Source organism: Brassica oleracea, chromosome C9 (assembly GCF_000695525.1).
Source record: "Brassica oleracea var. oleracea cultivar TO1000 chromosome C9, BOL, whole genome shotgun sequence".
Classification (NCBI taxonomy): Eukaryota; Viridiplantae; Streptophyta; class Magnoliopsida; order Brassicales; family Brassicaceae; genus Brassica; species Brassica oleracea.
Genome location: NC_027756.1, coordinates 37,706,474 through 37,724,293, shown reverse-complemented (window position 1 = coordinate 37,724,293; position 17,820 = coordinate 37,706,474). Strand labels below are relative to the sequence as shown.

Genomic DNA, 17,820 nt, shown 5'->3' with positions numbered 1-17,820 from the left:
CATCGTCGGGAAATTGGAAGGCTTCACCGTATGTGTTAAGCCATGGCGCATGGAAAGTTGACAGCAGCCACTGTATCGAGTCTCCCACATCTAAAACGGCTTCCGACCGCAGGTCGGCGTGATGGGCTGCGAACTACTGAAACACTTGGCTGGCTTCCTTGTCTCTGCCAAGACATACATTGAAAATGGCCACAGCAAAGGTTGATAATCCATGCGTTGGCACATTTGGTTTCAAAATTTTAATACTCTCCTCAAGTCATATGCCTATCGCTGCGTGGAGACCGTCATAGCATATTGTGTTTGTGTTGCCTGCATTAATGCACTTGAGGAAAAACTCGCGAAACTGACCACCTTTGCAGATTTGACTGGTCACATAATGGACCATAAGTGTAATATCGCACATCTTTAAGACGGACGGTTCATGGACAAGTGCGTAACCGCGTTTCTCAGCCCGGAGGAAATCACCCAAGTAATAGAATGTCTCCTCTCCAAGAAGCGCGATGATTTTACAGATAATTTCGTCGGGCAGATTTGGGAGTACTTGACCTACCATCGAATTTTCGAGATTGGGAAAGGTTTTTTAGCTGTCTTGACTTGGTAGAACACTGATAATACAAAGTTAAAAAGATGAATTCCATAAAGAAGGCGTGTGAATTAAATTAAAAAGTTATTGTTCCATCTATCGTGTACGTTAAGTATATGTCCACCTTATATATGGGCGTACTTTCTTTGGTGGACGTTATTACGTTAAGCATATGTCCACCTTATATACGTTATTACGTCTATGGTGTGCGTTAAATATATGTCCACCTTATATATGGGTGTACTTAATATGGTGTATGTACACCTTTCTAGTCAACTTAGGTGTACACCATATTTTGTAATTTTAAAAAAACTTGGTTAAACGGTCAGTAATTGGTTAAGCAAAATGACCTAAACGAAAAAGCACTTCTCGATTTTAGGTAAAATAAAACATTTAAGCAAAATGATTGTTTAGTAGAAATTTGTCTCGAAGAAGTCAGAATTTAAAGAATTTCTCATCTTTTTAATAGATATCATAATAGCGAACAGTTAAACGGTCAGTAATTGTTTAATAATATTCGTAAAAAAGTAGTATTCAGTCTCGTCGATGTCAACAATAAAAGATTTGAAGAATAAAACGATTTAAATGGATATGTCTAAATTATTTTGGACAATATGACCTATTTGAATTTGAATTTGTTTGAAAATACGCTGCAAAGGACCGTACAACGCATGAGGTTTCATAAAGTTTATATTTATTTATGTAGTGCAAAGGTAATACAACAATGAAGCATTACTGCCATGTGTCGAAATCAGGAAAACCAGTGCAACACTGAAAATCCCGTAAAAAAGAGCAACCTCTTTAATCCAGAAGCAGCAATTACACATGTCTCCAGCCTTGTTGTGCTCAATGTACCAAAGAACCCAATCCCGGTCCAAGCATGGTGAACACTGGCAACTATAACACAAGGGGACGACTGTTGACATGAACAAATGCCTCTTTGTTATGAACTGGTCGTTCTCATTGTTGAACCATATCGGATCTTCATTTCTAACCACCATTCCCATTCTACCAACGGATTCTCTTGTGAAACGAGAAACGTACTCCTCATCCTCCCAGAAAATTTGGCGAGTCATTGCATAGGTATACAACGCTCGCTCGTATCCTGCATCCACTACTCTCTTTAACAAACGAAGTCCTTGATCTAGACGGTCTAACCCGTAGAAATACTCCACACCCTTGACGTAAAGAGTACTTGGATTACCCTCCTCATAGCATCTTCTTAACAATAAATGTTGCGTGCCAAGGTACCAAGGGTAGTTATATAAATCAAAGGAAGCATACACCCCACCGTCGTCTGCCAACGCACGCATAGACTTGCAAGTAGATCGGAGTCTATAGAGATCTGCGAAAGAGTTATTTGCAACGCGTTCGACCACCAATGCTTGGACCACTGAAGGGAGATCGAGGATCGGGAATTGTGTCATTATAGCAAGAGAATGATTTCCGTCTGCTGTGAATTGTTTCCCGATATCCGTATTTATAAGGAGTGTAACCGTTTGTAACCGACACGAACCAAGAGATGCGATAAGTCCAACCGACAGTAACCGGTTCTCTTTGGAAATAACGGTTTCCAATTGACTTAAAGTTACGCCGTTTGAAAAAACTTTTTCCAATTGACTTAAATTTACGACGTTTGAAAATGTAATACATAAGATAAAACGCAACTTCATACGAAAAGTTCTAAACAATTGAGAAAAATCTATCCGTTAAGAAAAAATATAGGAGAACAATTATAGTCGTTATAATTATTTCTCACAATTCGCAATTTTTCACTCTTATCTTCTTTTATAACATTCTATAGGTGTATGCATGGTACTACTGGTCATCACGGGTATTAGTGGAAGTAGATATTCAGGCATGGGACATCGGGTGGACTGATTCTGTATATAGGTGTACGTGCCTATATGGTGTATGCCTTTTTATTGATGTACACCCGATGTTTGTTGATTCCTCTTAATTTTGGTAAATGGTTTAAGCGGTTATTTGTTTAAATTTATATTTCTGAAAACCACTCACGATCTATATCGTTATTGGTGTGCACGGTCTATATGGTGTACGCAACTTATTGATGTACACCGATGGTTGATTGCCCTTAATTCCTTTAAATGGTTTAAGCGGTTATTTGTGTAAATTTATTTTTCTGTAAACCGCTCATGATCTATATCGTTATTCATGTGCACGGTCTATATGGTGCACGCAACTTATTGATGTGCACCGATGTTGGTTGATTGCCCTTAATTCCTTTAAATGGTTTAAGCGGTTATTTGTGTAAATTGTGGTTTGTGTCCACCGCGTCTGCTCTGTATTGATATTGGTGTGCATGCAAATGGTGTGCATAACATATTGGTGTGCAACATTAGTGATCAAAACAATTACAAAAAAATGTGGTTTTTCGATCATCAACATCATTTCGTGTGCACGTACAGAGTAGGAAAATGGTCTGCATAACATATTGGTGTGCAACATTAGCGAACAAAACAATTACCAAAACAAATTGTGGTTTTCGATCATTAACATCATTTGAAGTCTTCACTCGACTCAGAATCGGACTTGTGGTGTTCCTCAATGTATTCGTTATAGTCTTCAAGATCAACCTTACTGTCACACTCATCATTACTCCCTTCGACCGGATTTGGAAGAGACAACTCAATTTTGATACTCAGCATCAGTCTCATATTGTTGGTCACCATCATGCTCTTCGACTTCTACGTCGTCGTTACGATGCTTTTCCGTTCTAGCCTTCTTCTTCGGGTGCTTTCCCGAATGCGCATATACCGAGTCATCTGAAACCGAGTCATCTGATTCTGTGGGAGAGACAGATCTGTCACACGGCCTACCACCTTCATCAACATCCAAAGCTTCCTGCATGATTTCGTCTAATGTCGAGAAGACTGTTGTTCCGATCTTTGACCGTATGTCTTCTCGTAAGCCTTCTCGATACATCTTTACCAATGTACCTTCACCGTGAATGTCAAGCAGACCTCCTGCCAGGAACTTTGTATTGTATTCTCTCACAGAATAATCTCCTTGCTTCATTTTGCCTACGGGCACTATTGTCTCACAGAAAACACATGTTCCATTCTCTCACGGTCTATTTAAACAACCCGATTGTTAAGATAAGCAACCATTGGGAAACGTGAAGCTGTAATTTTATGGCGTTTGGTAAATACACTGCTATGAATAAAAGTTCAACTATACGAGTGACAGATAACGAAAGGCGACCATTTAATAGAATTCTATAGACTTGTACGTTAATAAAAATACAGAACAACGTTAATTGAAAACAACAACATTATTTTGAGGGACAATAACAGCAATGACAACAGAAAACATTACTACTTAAAGTTATTAGCATGAGTCAACATCCCCCTACATACATAATTCCTTTAGCAGTCTGATATCTTCACGCATTTCCTTCAACTCATCTTCCATCTTCATTCGGCTGTTTGACTCCTCAGCAACTTCATTCTTTAACTCTAGCAGCTCTTCTTCAATAGCATCAAAACAGCGATGCCGACTGTGTAACTCATCATCCTGAAGGATATAAGATAGTGATCCTCATGTCAAAACTCGAATTTCTCACCTTGATACAAAATTCCTTAAGAAGTTACGATTATAAACTTCATTTCTCACCTCGATACATAATTCCTAAAGAAGTTTGCTATCTTCACGCATTTTCTTCATCTCATCTTCCACATTCATTCGGTTGTTTGCCTCCTCAGCAACTTTCTTCTTTAACTCCTCCAACTCTTCTTTAATAGCATCAAAACAGCGATGCCGAATGTGTAACCCATCATCCTGAAGGATAGAATATAGTGATCCTCATGTTTTAACTCAAAATATTGAATCTATTTACGATTATGAACTTCATTACTCACCTCATACTCTTTGCATTCGTAGTAACTCATTCCTTTGTCGTCGGTTGCCAATGTAATAGGACCACCGCACACACATATTTTGGGTTTGCATTGGTTAGCAAAGAGAACCATCTCACACCGATCGTAATCCCTTTTCCATTGCTTCACATCTGCATAGTAAGGATCCGTCATCTGCTGAAAATATTTGATCAGTGTATTTTGAGGAAAGCAGAGCTCTTTGGTGCGAATACAAAACATCTCAGTTCAATCTCCGTATATAGGGAAACCAGGCTGACTTTATCTTTCCCTAACAACTATATTTTTGCAGGTTTATTCTCTCCTAACGGCTAAATTTTTGGCAGCTCAGTTCCGACACTATGTTTATTCTATCCTTACGGCTATATTGGTGTTCGAAAACCAACAAACGGCTCATCATTAATTTAAAATTTGAAAGAACACAAAATATTTAAATAATATTATCCCCATACGTTTAAGATTTAACGAGGTTTGTTGGTGGAAATAAATGAATGTTGTTTGGTTGGTGACGAATCAATGTTTGGGGGTTGGAATGTCAGATTGAACATTTAAACTCACATCTACACTACGAATTGTGTTTAAAACCGGTCCTTCCTTTGTAATCTTTATCGCAAATTTTAAGAATGACGGATCCAAGCTACAGCGACGATAAAAGGGCGAAGAGGTATATGGACATGCTGCAAATCGTTGCCGACTCTGACTATGGAATTCCGCGTCGCTGTCCATGCGGTGGCCAGATTGTCATACAGATCTGTAACGCACAAGCAGACATTGGAAAGAAATACTTCATTTGCAAAGCCTTTGAGGTAACAAACATATAATATATTGTTTATCATTTTCTGAAATTTTAATATTTCAGTCTAATTTGCAGGATGACGGCTTGCACAGAAAGAAAGAATGGGATGAGGCTATTGAAGAGGAAACCGAGATGCTAAGGAAGAAAGTTGATGGCCACGAACGCAGAATTCGAAGCTTAAATTCGATGGAAAATCGTATTAATAAAATAGAAGAAGACGAGAAGAATAACGCTGCTGAGATTGACGAAATTAAGTATTTCTTAAAACTCGTTACCCCAATGATTTCTACTAGCTGTAAACTGTGGTGTACGCTTTAAATGTATTAAGTGTACGGCGACAAGCCTTTTCTAGGTTGAGTGTACGGTTATCCTTTAAATAAAACGTTTCTACCAATATAACGACATTTCTGAAAGAGTAAAACATGTAACGTTTCGGTTCACAGTAAAAGGTTGGCAAATGGAGATGGTATGCAGCTTATCAATTTAAGTGTACGTATATGAACTATGCAATGAATTATTATTACAATGCTAATTAAATACTAGATAGTCAATACGAACTTGTGTTTCAATATGTAAAATGGATTACATAAAGAGTGGGTCTCGACCTTAATATTGAAGGTATACATTCGTTATTTTACAATGGAAAGTTATCCCACACTTTAAAAAAAACGTAGATATTAAGTTCAGACAAGAAATAGAAACACGCCTTCAATAATTATACATGCGGAAAATATTTTCGAAAGTAGATAGGTAGAATCAAGTTACTTCTACTTCATACTGGCCTCGTTTGCAACCTGGTAATCGCCAAAGAACTCCTCGTAGCAGTCCATTACATACTGCTCGCGAAATTTATCCACAACTTTGTCTGTTATCAAACGCATCTCTTCTTTCCCAACACCATTAGAATGCATCTCCATAAACTCAGCGGCGCAAGGCGCACAGTCACCACCCCTTTTGTTGTGATAGATGCCTTCAACCCGATTCCACGAGTAAAATCGCACTCCTTCACTGATTTGGTACACTGTATACTCGACATACTGCTCAAGTATATATGGTAAGGACTTCAGAACAGGAGTCATCTGTACATCAACATCTGCTTCAGTTCGATTCTCAGTGATGAACGAATCAAGTATGGTCACGTTAGAAGTCCGCAAGTTAATACAAAGACCAACCCAATGATTCCTCCCCCAATGCATTGGAGTGTACACCATGTCGACATCGCGACCAAGTTCCAACTTAAGGTTTTTGCCCCTACTCTTTCCTGTAATATAAGCTGCTATGTTTGTACCCCAATCAAAATCCAACTTATCCTCAACTTCATTGAAAGCGAGCCAGTTCGAGGTAATGAACTTTGTAAAGTACGGATCGAACATTACCATCCGGTCTTTCTGCAGAACACTCCCACGACGCCTCCACAACAATTTGCATTATCACATACATGTGTTGTGTTACATTATTAGCAGCAAAAATTAAAGAGACAAACTTATAACTCTGCGAGGTTGAAAAAAAAATTTGTACCTCGTCGGACAACCATTTCCCGGGTGTAGCTATGTCAAGGAAGAAAAAATTCGTGACAATGTGAGAGGTCTTGATTTGGAACTGCCTGCAAATTAAAACAGCGGGAACGCTTTTTGGAATCAGCCAGAACAAGATGTCTATATGTTTCTAACAGTAAATTACATCCTAAACTTATTGCACGAGGTTTTCACTGAGAATATCGCTAAACTTCTTAAAAATAGCACGACTTATCTTGGGTAGGGGCATATACTCAGTCTTCTTCTCGCTCATGAACAACCCTTTCAACCTTGCATCTGGGGTGTACACTCCACAAATTTTCTGGGATTTTTTGCGCAGAAGTTTATCACCACTCTCCACTGAATTGCCATCCTCATCCGTGTCAGAACCAGGCAAGGTTTCTACAGCTCCAGGCTGTTCCTCTTGCAACTGGGAATCAATGGAGATGTTTTCTTTGCAACTTTCATACTTCTCCTCCTCCTCAACCGGGGATCGTTTATTTTAAAAGGCCACCGAATCAAGTGAAGCGCCCTCAATAACAGCTGAGTGAGTTTTTGTAGCACATACTTCTCTGGAAAGAGGTTCCACGTCATCTGCAGTTGGGATGGTAAATTTGGGACAGAGTCCGGATACGCAGCTGATGGTGGAGTCTCACAGGCAGGTACTATTTTCCCCGAGTTGTAGATATGAGGGTTTGATTCTTCCCATGCGACCGTCAGGGTTTTTCATCGCCGAAGCGCTTGGTTGGAGTCCAATCACTTATACAGGGGGGTTGGTCTATACCACTCTACAAAAAGTGTGAACATAAAAATATTAAAACAAAATATTGAAACGCTGATATGTTACCAAAGTAGAAACTAACTATTAAGAGGTTGAGTCACCTTGGTTGGTGACACATAGGACTGTGGACGAACAAATATAAGAGGATTATAAACAGTGACCGTTGTGACGGGGTTTTCTGAATTCGATTCATCTGGTACAGCGTATGGTGTACATGGTTCCTATACGAAAACCGTACACCACCTTTCAGAAATGTACACTAAACTTACAACAACATTTGGAGAAACCTAAACTCTCTCACTTAACCTGATAGTTCACATGTTCATCGAATGGTGGAGTACGATCATGGGCACAGTCGTAATCGGCTTCAGACTCCTTGTTAAAGTACGGTGGGGTGCGTCCTATATTTCCCTGAGAATTCTTTTGGGGTCAGAGCACAGAAGAAATCCGAATACGTTAATTTTTAGCCTTGCTTAGTTGGGTGCACCTGTAAGCCGTCTGCAGAGCGTAGTGGATAGGAATGTATTTTCTTTGTAGGCTTAGTAACAGTTGAACTTGCTCTTCTTGACTTGCGGGGTGGCCACTGCTTTTGGATACCAACAGTTTTCGGAGAATCAGAGAGTCCATGATTATCATCATCCGCCTTCATTTTCAGTGTGTTGTGGACGTTAGGTGGGGACACACCTAAGTGACAGCATATATTTCTCTCCATTGTTTTTAAGCGCTCGTAGATCCCTCTGTCCATGTTTTGAAGCTGCTCTGAAATCCACAGTTTCAAATATTTGTCTGGACAACTTCTTGATTGATGAGGGACCTCGGGTTCGTTATGTTCAACGATGTTAGGTCTTCAACAACAACAGCCGCAGGTTTACGCAGCCGTAAGTTACGCTGGATGATGGGTACAACTTCAGGTTTGTCTTCCGGTGGAACAGGGGCATTTCTGTGTTGTTTCCCTCGAATACGAAAAGACTTTTCTCCACCTCTGAAATCTTCAGTAGTAAATGTATGGCCAGAACTAAAGCAGTGGACCAAACGAGTTACTTGCAAGTCTTCGACCTCGTCCAACTACAGGTGGCGCTCGGCTTCCAGGATGAGGCTGAAGTGTACGGTCACCTAGGAGGCGAGATAGAACAGAGCAATGAATAAATGTTACAGATGGCAGAAATGTTGGCAAAAATATAAGAGAGAGTTATCTTACATCTGGCTCTGCTTCGACAACGACAGTGTCTTTTGTCGTGAGGATAACTACAATGGTCGCACAAGCCGAAGGGTCCTCCAAAAAAGTAGCTGTGTTGCCTGGATCAGGAATTCTAGCCAAGAGCTGAGGCACGGCTTCGAAAGCAAGCAACAGGAGAGCTAGGGGAAAGCCATAGCATGCGGTTGTCTGTTGAGATAACCGGATCCGCAGTTCGTGCAGCGGGTCAGGGATTTCTTTACTGACAGGGGGAGGCAAAAAACGAGATAGGGTGTATAAAAACGATAGTCTACCCCATGGATAGTTCAAGAAGGATGGTACGTCAGTGAGCATTTCGACATACTTGGGGGTGAGCTTCAGGGTTTTGTTAGTACAATAAAGAACCCCGTTCACCAACGCTATCAAAGCCAAATGAAGTCATTTCCAACTCGCAAGAAATGGATTGTGTAGCATCTCAAGAACCTGAGCGACGGTTATATCACCCACCATTGTATCAAAAAAACTTTGTCACATAATACTACCTACAGTCACCTCAGAGTTTGAATCTTCTACATCGAATGCGCCGCAGTTCAAGCCAGTTATCGAGTGAAATTCATCTAGGGAGAAACGAAGAGGATGAGTACCGAAGGTGTACCAAAGTTCATATTTTCGTGTCGTAATAAGCTAACGGTAGAGGAGGCTTCCAACGAGCTTAGTTGAGTTATGGCAACGAGCAGCAGGTAGGTGAAACAATCTGCCAAACTAAGAGCCGAGTAAAACGTCCATGTCCGCAGAACCTGCTAGAGCAGACGCAACAGCACCGATGACATTGGCCTTGGAGTATATGTTCAGCCGCAAACCAGTTGGGAAAAATCCCAGAGCAAACAGTCTTCTAGGAAATTGTGTAGATGAACCGTCATCTACAGCATCGACCAGTGGAGATGTCGGTGCCGTGGAGTCCATGGAGGAGTCCGTTTTATCTTCGTCAGAGTCGGAAACTACAAAAGGACATGATGGCTCATTTAAATATGGGAACATATTGTGAAAGTTTGTTTACAGGGATCTAAAACTAATGAGACCCAGAAAAAACAGCTGCATTCCAGTGGTGACATGCAGAGTTTGAGGAGAGGACAGAGTCGAGTTCTGATAAGGAGAAATATATAAAACCTTTCATAGTACATGGGTATCGGTTGGTGGTCCGAGGTCGGGCCTGTTTGCGGGGTGTCGGTGTAGATCTTCGACGGCGACGACCGGAAGTTCATGTGGCGTTCGTCTCGGAAACCATAGAAATCTAAATTAAAGTCGATTTTGAGCTGCTGCAGTGAATCGGAGCTCAAAGCTGCTAAACTCGTCACGAGAGCTCGAAAGGAGACAAGACTTTTCGACTTTTAGGTTTAGCAGAATAATTTGATGGAGAGAGAGAAAGAGAGAGGAGAAGAAAGCTGTTTAATTACCGCGGTGGTTTGCGGGTGAGAAATTATTGGGCCGTCTGTCTTGGGAATCGCGATAGTCTCTCTCACGTGCGAAGGCTGCAATGGCAAACTCGCAATTTCTCAGGAAGAGGAGGGTGCGATACGTCTTTGCTGGATGACTTGTATAGGGTCAAAAAGTGACGCGACCCAAACTGCAAATAAAAACTAAGGCGGACTCAAAGCCCAAAATAAAAACTGACATGTGACTCACTTTGCCAATATTTTCATTATTTGAGTCATTATAGGTAATTTCTCTTATTAATAAACAAAAAGAAAAAAAATAAAACTAACTCAACACATATTTTCTCTACATAGGGAAGAAAGAAACAACTTTACTTTGTTTTAACAGTGATTAGCGAAAAAGTAAGTAAAAACTTTTTCACTTGTTTCACTAAGTACTATGTGAAGTAGGGGTGGGCGTTCGGATACCCGTTCGGGTTCGGATCGGGTATTTCGGATTTTCGAGTATTTCAGTATAGGGATAGAGAACCCGTTCGGGTATTTCTGTACTTCGGGTCGAGTTCGGGTCTTTTTAGTTCAGGTTCGGTTATTTTGAATCGGGTTCGGATATTTAGATTTTAAAAGAAAAAAATTAAATTTTTCATTTTTAAGTTTCTTGTATTTAAAAATATGGATTTCGCTTAACTGATTTTTTTATTTTTTATAGATCGAATGATCGATAGGTTTGGAGATAATATTTCAAAAACAAATAGATATTAATTTGGGTATTGTTTTTAAACTTTGAATGTAACTTTTGTTAATACATGAAACAAAAAGTCTGACATGCATTTTAAATGAATATCAAATCATTTTCTCCATAATTATATATATATTTATGATCTTAAAGTATGTGTAACATCAATATAAATATTTTTAAAAAAAAGAGATGTAAACTAGAAATATAAGGGTAAGTATATATATGTTCGGTTATCTGCGGATATTCATTCGGGTTCGGATATTATCCGTTCGGGTTCGGATATCCAATATCTCCTAACTTAATATCCGTTCGGATATTTTGCTACGTCGGTTCGGATTTCGGTTCGGGTTTTTCGAGTCGGGTTCGGTTGCGGCTTCAGGTATCGGGTAAAATGCCCATCCCTAATCTGAAGTCTAAGTAAAAAATGTTTTCCTCTTAAAATATATCGCCATAAGTGCAAAACTGTCATCGCCTTAATCTATTTAAATTGATGAGAAGTTGAGAACTGATAAAGTTGGGAGATGCTGGTTGAAGGTGGAAATATGGATGAAACTTGTAAATTGAGAAGTGACCGTCTCAATGTGGGAAATAATCAAGGGGCTTTCGAAGGAGGGGGGGGGGATGGAAAAATATAGAAGAGATGAAGGACTTAGGTAAGAAAAAAACACGGAGAAAATGAAAATTGTGTACAGTCTTATTGATATGTTACTGTACTTGGGTCTTGGGGATATATACCAGTGTGACCTCAAATAAGTTTTACTTTACTACATGTATTACTTTAGCCAAAATGATTTCACCCGTTACAACTATAGTTCTTTGATGCTTCTTAAATAACCTTGGTGTCTGATTCAAAGGTTCTCTTGATCATCTTTGTTCTTAAGTTTTGAGCGTCCTACGGTCCATAAGGCCATAACCCAATACTATTATGATTTGGCTCCAACCCAAATTACTCCTAAGACTCTTTCTTATTAACAACATAACCATTCTTTTACTTATGATCACCATCTCTTTTTTGTATGATTTCTGTTTTCAAGGAATGTTGACATGAACTAAGCGTTGAATCTTTAAAGTAATAACCGACTGCATAATCAAAGAGTGGACTGTGGAGCTGGATTTTTCAACTTCAACCAAATGTGCTGAGACAATAGCTAAATGCAACTTATATAGAGACGTCTCCCAATGTGGATGGCCTTATGTATGAATGATCAATCCACATTGGAAATACCAAACCAACAAAAATGGTAAAATCTTCAATCTTCGTATGATAGAAGACAAATTGAATGTTATGATAGATAACAACATAACATGTTATATATAACTTACAGAAGAGGGAAAACACTCTATAGAGTAAAATAGAGAAAGAAACTACTTTAATAACTCAATGGGAAATTAAATCACTACTCAACACAGCACTTCATTCAGTCACTGTATTCAAATTCACCACCATCATCATCATCGAAGTGACAGATCTAGCAGCCGCTAATTTCTTCCTTTGGTAATTATAAGGACCATAGATCTTTCTTAGAAGATGTGGTACCTTCTCTATCGTTTTGAGAAGGAGATGGCGGATCGATTGAATGCGATAGTTAGCGAGACACGAAAGAGGTAGATCTAGTGTTGTTCATTCTTGAGAAAGTAGCGGTGGAATCCGTCGCTCCTTCATGGCTTCGATTTGGCACGTAACAATTGATGGAATCTGAGGATGCATACAGATATTTTGGAAGATATGTCCAAGATTGAGTCAATAATAAGGGTTTTGAAAAGTTGAAGCGCGGGAGTTTTTAGGTAGTCACGTGATGGCTTTTTCCTCCTTTTTAAAAAAAAAAAAATTTCGTTCACCGACGTGTCTTTCTTTCGCTTCACTAAATTCCAAAAAACGAGTCGGATCCTTGACCGTCGAGTTTTCTAGTAAACAACTGGCCACCTGGGGGTTTATTAGCAAACCGTAGTTTTCATCTCTCTCTCTCTCACGGGGCCCGCCATTGCACATGAAAGCAATTATTCTCTGCTTCTCATACCTAAACTAGTCTCCACGCTCTAATTAGATATATACACGTGACTTCTCTAGTAGCTACATAAAAAAATATGCGGCTGAGATTAAACCGCTCTCTATTCCACCGTTGTTTAATCCACTCGTTGCTACCGTTGTTTTACGTCTCTAATGGCGGTTTCAGTCTCCTTTATATTCCACTAATTTTATCGGGATAAAACTCACAGTTTCACACTTCTTCTTCTCTACTTTGATTCCAAAAAAACAAACCCAACAGCTATGGACACTGTGATCGGATCAATCGACGCGTGCAACCCTGCCACCGGCGATATCTGCCGTCCACCAAACGGCGCCGTCTCCACCGTTCAAAACTCGACTCCCGCTCACTCCACCACCATCAGCCCCTGCGACGCGACCCTCGGCCGCTACCTAGCGAGACGCCTCGTCGAGATCGGCGTCACCGACGTCTTCTCCGTCCCCGGGGACTTCAACCTTACGCTCCTCGACCACCTCATCGCCGAGCCGAGCCTCAAGCTCATCGGCTGCTGCAACGAGCTAAACGCCGGATACGCCGCCGACGGTTACGCCAGATCCCGCGGCGTCGGAGCGTGCGTCGTCACCTTCACGGTCGGCGGATTAAGCGTCCTGAACGCGATCGCCGGCGCTTACAGCGAGAATCTCCCTCTGATCTGCATCGTCGGGGGCCCGAACTCGAACGACTACGGCACGAGTAGGATCCTTCACCATACGATCGGTTTACCTGATTTCACCCAAGAGCTCAGATGCTTCCAAGCCGTCACTTGCTATCAAGCTGTGATCAATAACTTGGAAGAGGCTCACGAGCTTATCGACACCGCCATCTCCACCGCTTTGAAAGAGAGCAAACCTGTCTACATCAGCATCAGCTGCAACTTACCGGCGATTCCTATGCCGACGTTCAGTCGCCACCCTGTTCCGTTCTCGCTTGCGCCTAAAGTGAGCAACCAGATGGGTTTAGACGCGGCGGTGGAGGCAGCTGCTGAGTTCTTGAACAAGGCGGTGAAGCCGGTTCTCGTTGGCGGGCCGAAGATGCGAGTTGCCAAGGCTGCGGAGGCTTTCGTTGAGCTTGCTGATGCTTCTGGGTATGGTGTCGCTGTGATGCCATCTGCTAAGGGGCAGGTCCCTGAGCATCATAAGCACTTCATTGGGACGTATTGGGGAGCTGTGAGTACTGCGTTTTGCGCTGAGATTGTTGAGTCTGCTGATGCGTATCTTTTCGCGGGTCCTATTTTCAATGATTACAGCTCAGTTGGGTACTCTCTGCTTCTCAAGAAGGACAAGGCAATCATCGTGCAGCCTGATCGGGTTACTATCGGCAACGGACCTGCGTTTGGATGTGTACTGATGAAGGATTTTCTTAGCGCTTTAGCTAAACGAATCAAGCATAACAACACTGCTTACGAGAATTACCACAGGATCTTCGTCCCAGAAGGAAAGCCTCTGAGAGAGAATCCCAAGGAGCCTTTGAGGGTTAATGTGCTGTTTCAACACATTCAGAACCTGCTCTCTTCTGAAACTGCTGTGCTCGCTGAGACGGGGGATTCTTGGTTCAATTGTCAGAAGCTGAAGCTCCCTGAAGGATGTGGTTACGAGTTCCAAATGCAGTATGGGTCCATCGGTTGGTCTGTTGGTGCTACTCTAGGCTATGCTCAAGCCATACCTAACAAACGTGTCATCGCTTGTATTGGGGACGGTAGTTTCCAGGTTACCGCACAGGATGTGTCGACCATGATACGGTGTGGGCAAAAGACCATTATCTTTCTCATCAACAATGGAGGGTACACCATTGAAGTGGAGATCCATGATGGTCCTTACAATGTGATAAAGAACTGGAACTACACGGCTTTTGTTGAGGCTATTCACAATGGAGAAGGTAAATGCTGGACTGCGAAAGTGAGGTGCGAGGATGAGCTTGTGAAAGCGATTAGCACGGCAACGAATGAGGAAAAAGAGAGCTTTTGTTTCATTGAAGTGATAGTGCATAAAGATGACACAAGCAAGGAGCTTTTGGAGTGGGGATCTAGAGTCTCTGCTGCTAACAGTCGTCCTCCAAATCCTCAGTAGAGTCCAGAGATGTACTCTATTTTCAGTTTGGTAGTTCCTTTGTTGCTTTATGAAAAGTAGTTGTGTATCCTTTGGAGAAGAGCAGTGCGAGTCTCCTTGAGGATAAAACTCTTGAATGCAAAAATAAAATTCGGTTAAACTTTGTGTAATTGTTTGGTCTGTAAATGTAAGAGTTGATCATTTTGTTTTGCTTTTTTCTCTCCTTGATAATTTTGATTTTTTGAATAGGGACATCAAATTCCATCTCATATACGGACAACATTCATTAGTTAGTTTGAACGTCACATCGTATAAAAGATTCGTTGATCCATTTGAATTCATTTGTTTACAGTCAAAGAGGAATCACCAGCCGTCTGTTCTAAGTCCATCCAACGATTCACGAGTGATACTTAAACGTGGCCTCCTTAAGTTGTAATGTGTTTCTCGTTCTTGTTGGTAGACAATTAACACAAAACTTTGCCGACTTACTCTCTCGCTCTCGGTTTCCATTGATCCTTCATGTTCTCCTCCTTCAAACATTTGCCAATACCCGTATGTATTGTTAACAAGCTCTTAAATGGAGAAGTTCAAGACAGTTCACCTTCCTATGGGAGAGGAATTTTGATTTTTTGATGCAGCTACTGGGAGTCCAATTCTCTTACAAACTTCAAAGAACTTAAGCCATAACTTACGGTTTCATTTGAACATATCTACAGAGATACAAAACCCCTGGACAGGATACGATCAGACTAGCTGGTGCAGAGCATGGAATTGGTAACTCTCGGGATTGGGCTGCAAAGGGTCCAAATTAAGCTTTTGGTAAGCATACATTATATATTGCTATCTTGGTTATATGTGCATTTCATGTAAACCTTGAGATCTTAAAATTATTATTAGGGCGTGAAAGCTATTATTGCCAAGAGCTTTGATAGAGTCCACCGCAGCAACTTGGCTAGTAGTGGGATTGTTCCTCTGTGTTTCAAGTCTGGTGAGGAAGCAGAAACCCTTGGACTTACTCGCCGTCTGGTGAGGAAGCAGAAACCCTTGGACTTACTGGCCATGAACGCTACACAATCCATCTTCCTAGCAATATCAATGAGATAAACACTACAAGAAAACAGCGGTATTCCGACGGACATTCCGACGGAAAATGAAATCTTCGGAATATCCCGAGAAATTTCCGAGGATATTCCGAGGAAACACAAAATTTGGTTTCCTCGTAATTTCCTCGGAATATACCGACGGAATTCCGAGGAAATATCAATCCGTCGGAATATTCTTATGGAATACCGAGGAAAAATGTATTCCTCGGAAAAAACCGATGCATTCCGAGGATATATTATAGCCGTTAGAGAGCCGTTGGGGGATTTTAAAAATTCCGAAGAAATTCCGAGGAAAGAGCCGTTGCCGTCGGTATTCCGTCGGAATTTCCTCGGTCTCTCGGCAGGATTTCAACTATAAATACAAGCACCCCTCTTCCTCTTCATTCACTCCATATCTTCATCCTCCCTCTTACTCTCTTTACACACGAATTTGATTCATAAAAAACATGTCTTCTTCAAATTATTTTCGTTCTTGGATCGATCGACCTCATTTGGATCCGAACACGAGATTGCTTACGGAAGAATACCAACGAGGTATAACCGAATTCATGGGGTTAGTTCACCGACAACCGGAAGCAAAAACATGTATGTTAAGATGTCCTTGCTCTAACTGTAAAAATAGAAAGGTTATTAAAGAGTGGGATGTTTGGACTCATCTATATTTGAGTGGGTTTACACGAAGTTACAAAATTTGGTATCATCATGGGGAAACTGATTATGAACATGGTAGTACTAGCGAACCTCAGCCAGCGGTTAGATTAGAAGAACCAATTAGAACGGATGTAGATTATGGTGTAGGTACTGAGCAGATGGTAAATGATCATTTTAGAGGGGAAGATGTACCCAATGCACAAGCTATGAGATTTTATGATATGTTGGATGCTGGAAAGCAACCATTGTACGAAGGTTGCAGAGATGGTCATTCAGCTTTATCATCTGCTACAAGATTGATGGGCATTAAAACAGATTATAATTTGGCTGAAGACTGTGTGGATGCGATTGCTGATTTTGTAAAAGGTATTCTACCCGAGGATAATGTAGCTCCTGGTTCATACTACGAGGTTCAGAAACTCGTAGCTGGTCTTGGTTTATCGTATCAGGTAATAGATGTATGCAGCGACAACTGCATGATTTATTGGAGGGCGGATGAACAGCGGGTTACATGCAAATTTTGTGGAAAGCCTCATTATAAATATACGAGTTGAAGAGTTCCAGTGCCATATAAAAGGATGTGGTATTTACCTTTGACGGAAAGGTTGCAGAGGTTGTATCTATCTGAACGCACAGCGCAACCAATGAGATGGCATGCGGAGCACTCAACAGATGGTGAGATCAGACATCCTTCAGATGCAAAAGCGTGGAAGCATTTCCAATCAAAGTATCCCGACTTTGCGTATGAAAGAAGAAATGTCTACCTTGGATTATGTACTGATGGTTTTAGTCCGTTTGGCAAGAGTGGAAGACAATATTCTCTATGGCCCGTCATTCTTACACCATACAACCTCCCCCCAAACTTGTGCTTGCGACGAGAGTTTTTGTTTCTCTCGATTCTCGTTCCCGGACCAGAGCATCCTAAGAGATCACTTGATGTGTTTCTTCAGCCACTAATATATGAGTTGCAACAACTATGGGCTCAAGGTGCTGAAACATACGATGTTTCGTGTAAAGAAAACTTTCAAATGCGGACAGTACTAATGTGGACAATAAGTGATTTTCCAGCATATGATATGTT

General features: G+C 41.0%; 2 protein-coding genes across 2 annotated transcripts; one reads left to right on the top strand and one right to left on the bottom strand.

Moving 5' to 3' along the window:
• Positions 1–1,281: 1,281 nt before the first annotated feature.
• On the bottom strand, positions 1,282–2,010 carry LOC106314932. Its single transcript, XM_013752726.1, has one exon. The coding sequence runs from the start codon at positions 2,008–2,010 to the stop codon at positions 1,282–1,284; it is 729 nt and encodes a 242-aa protein (XP_013608180.1).
• An 11,039-nt stretch (positions 2,011–13,049) lies between these two features.
• Positions 13,050–15,201, top strand: LOC106318780 (pyruvate decarboxylase 2). Its single transcript, XM_013756913.1, has one exon. The coding sequence runs from the start codon at positions 13,183–13,185 to the stop codon at positions 15,004–15,006; it is 1,824 nt and encodes a 607-aa protein (XP_013612367.1). The 5' UTR covers positions 13,050–13,182; the 3' UTR covers positions 15,007–15,201.
• Positions 15,202–17,820: the final 2,619 nt, after the last annotated feature.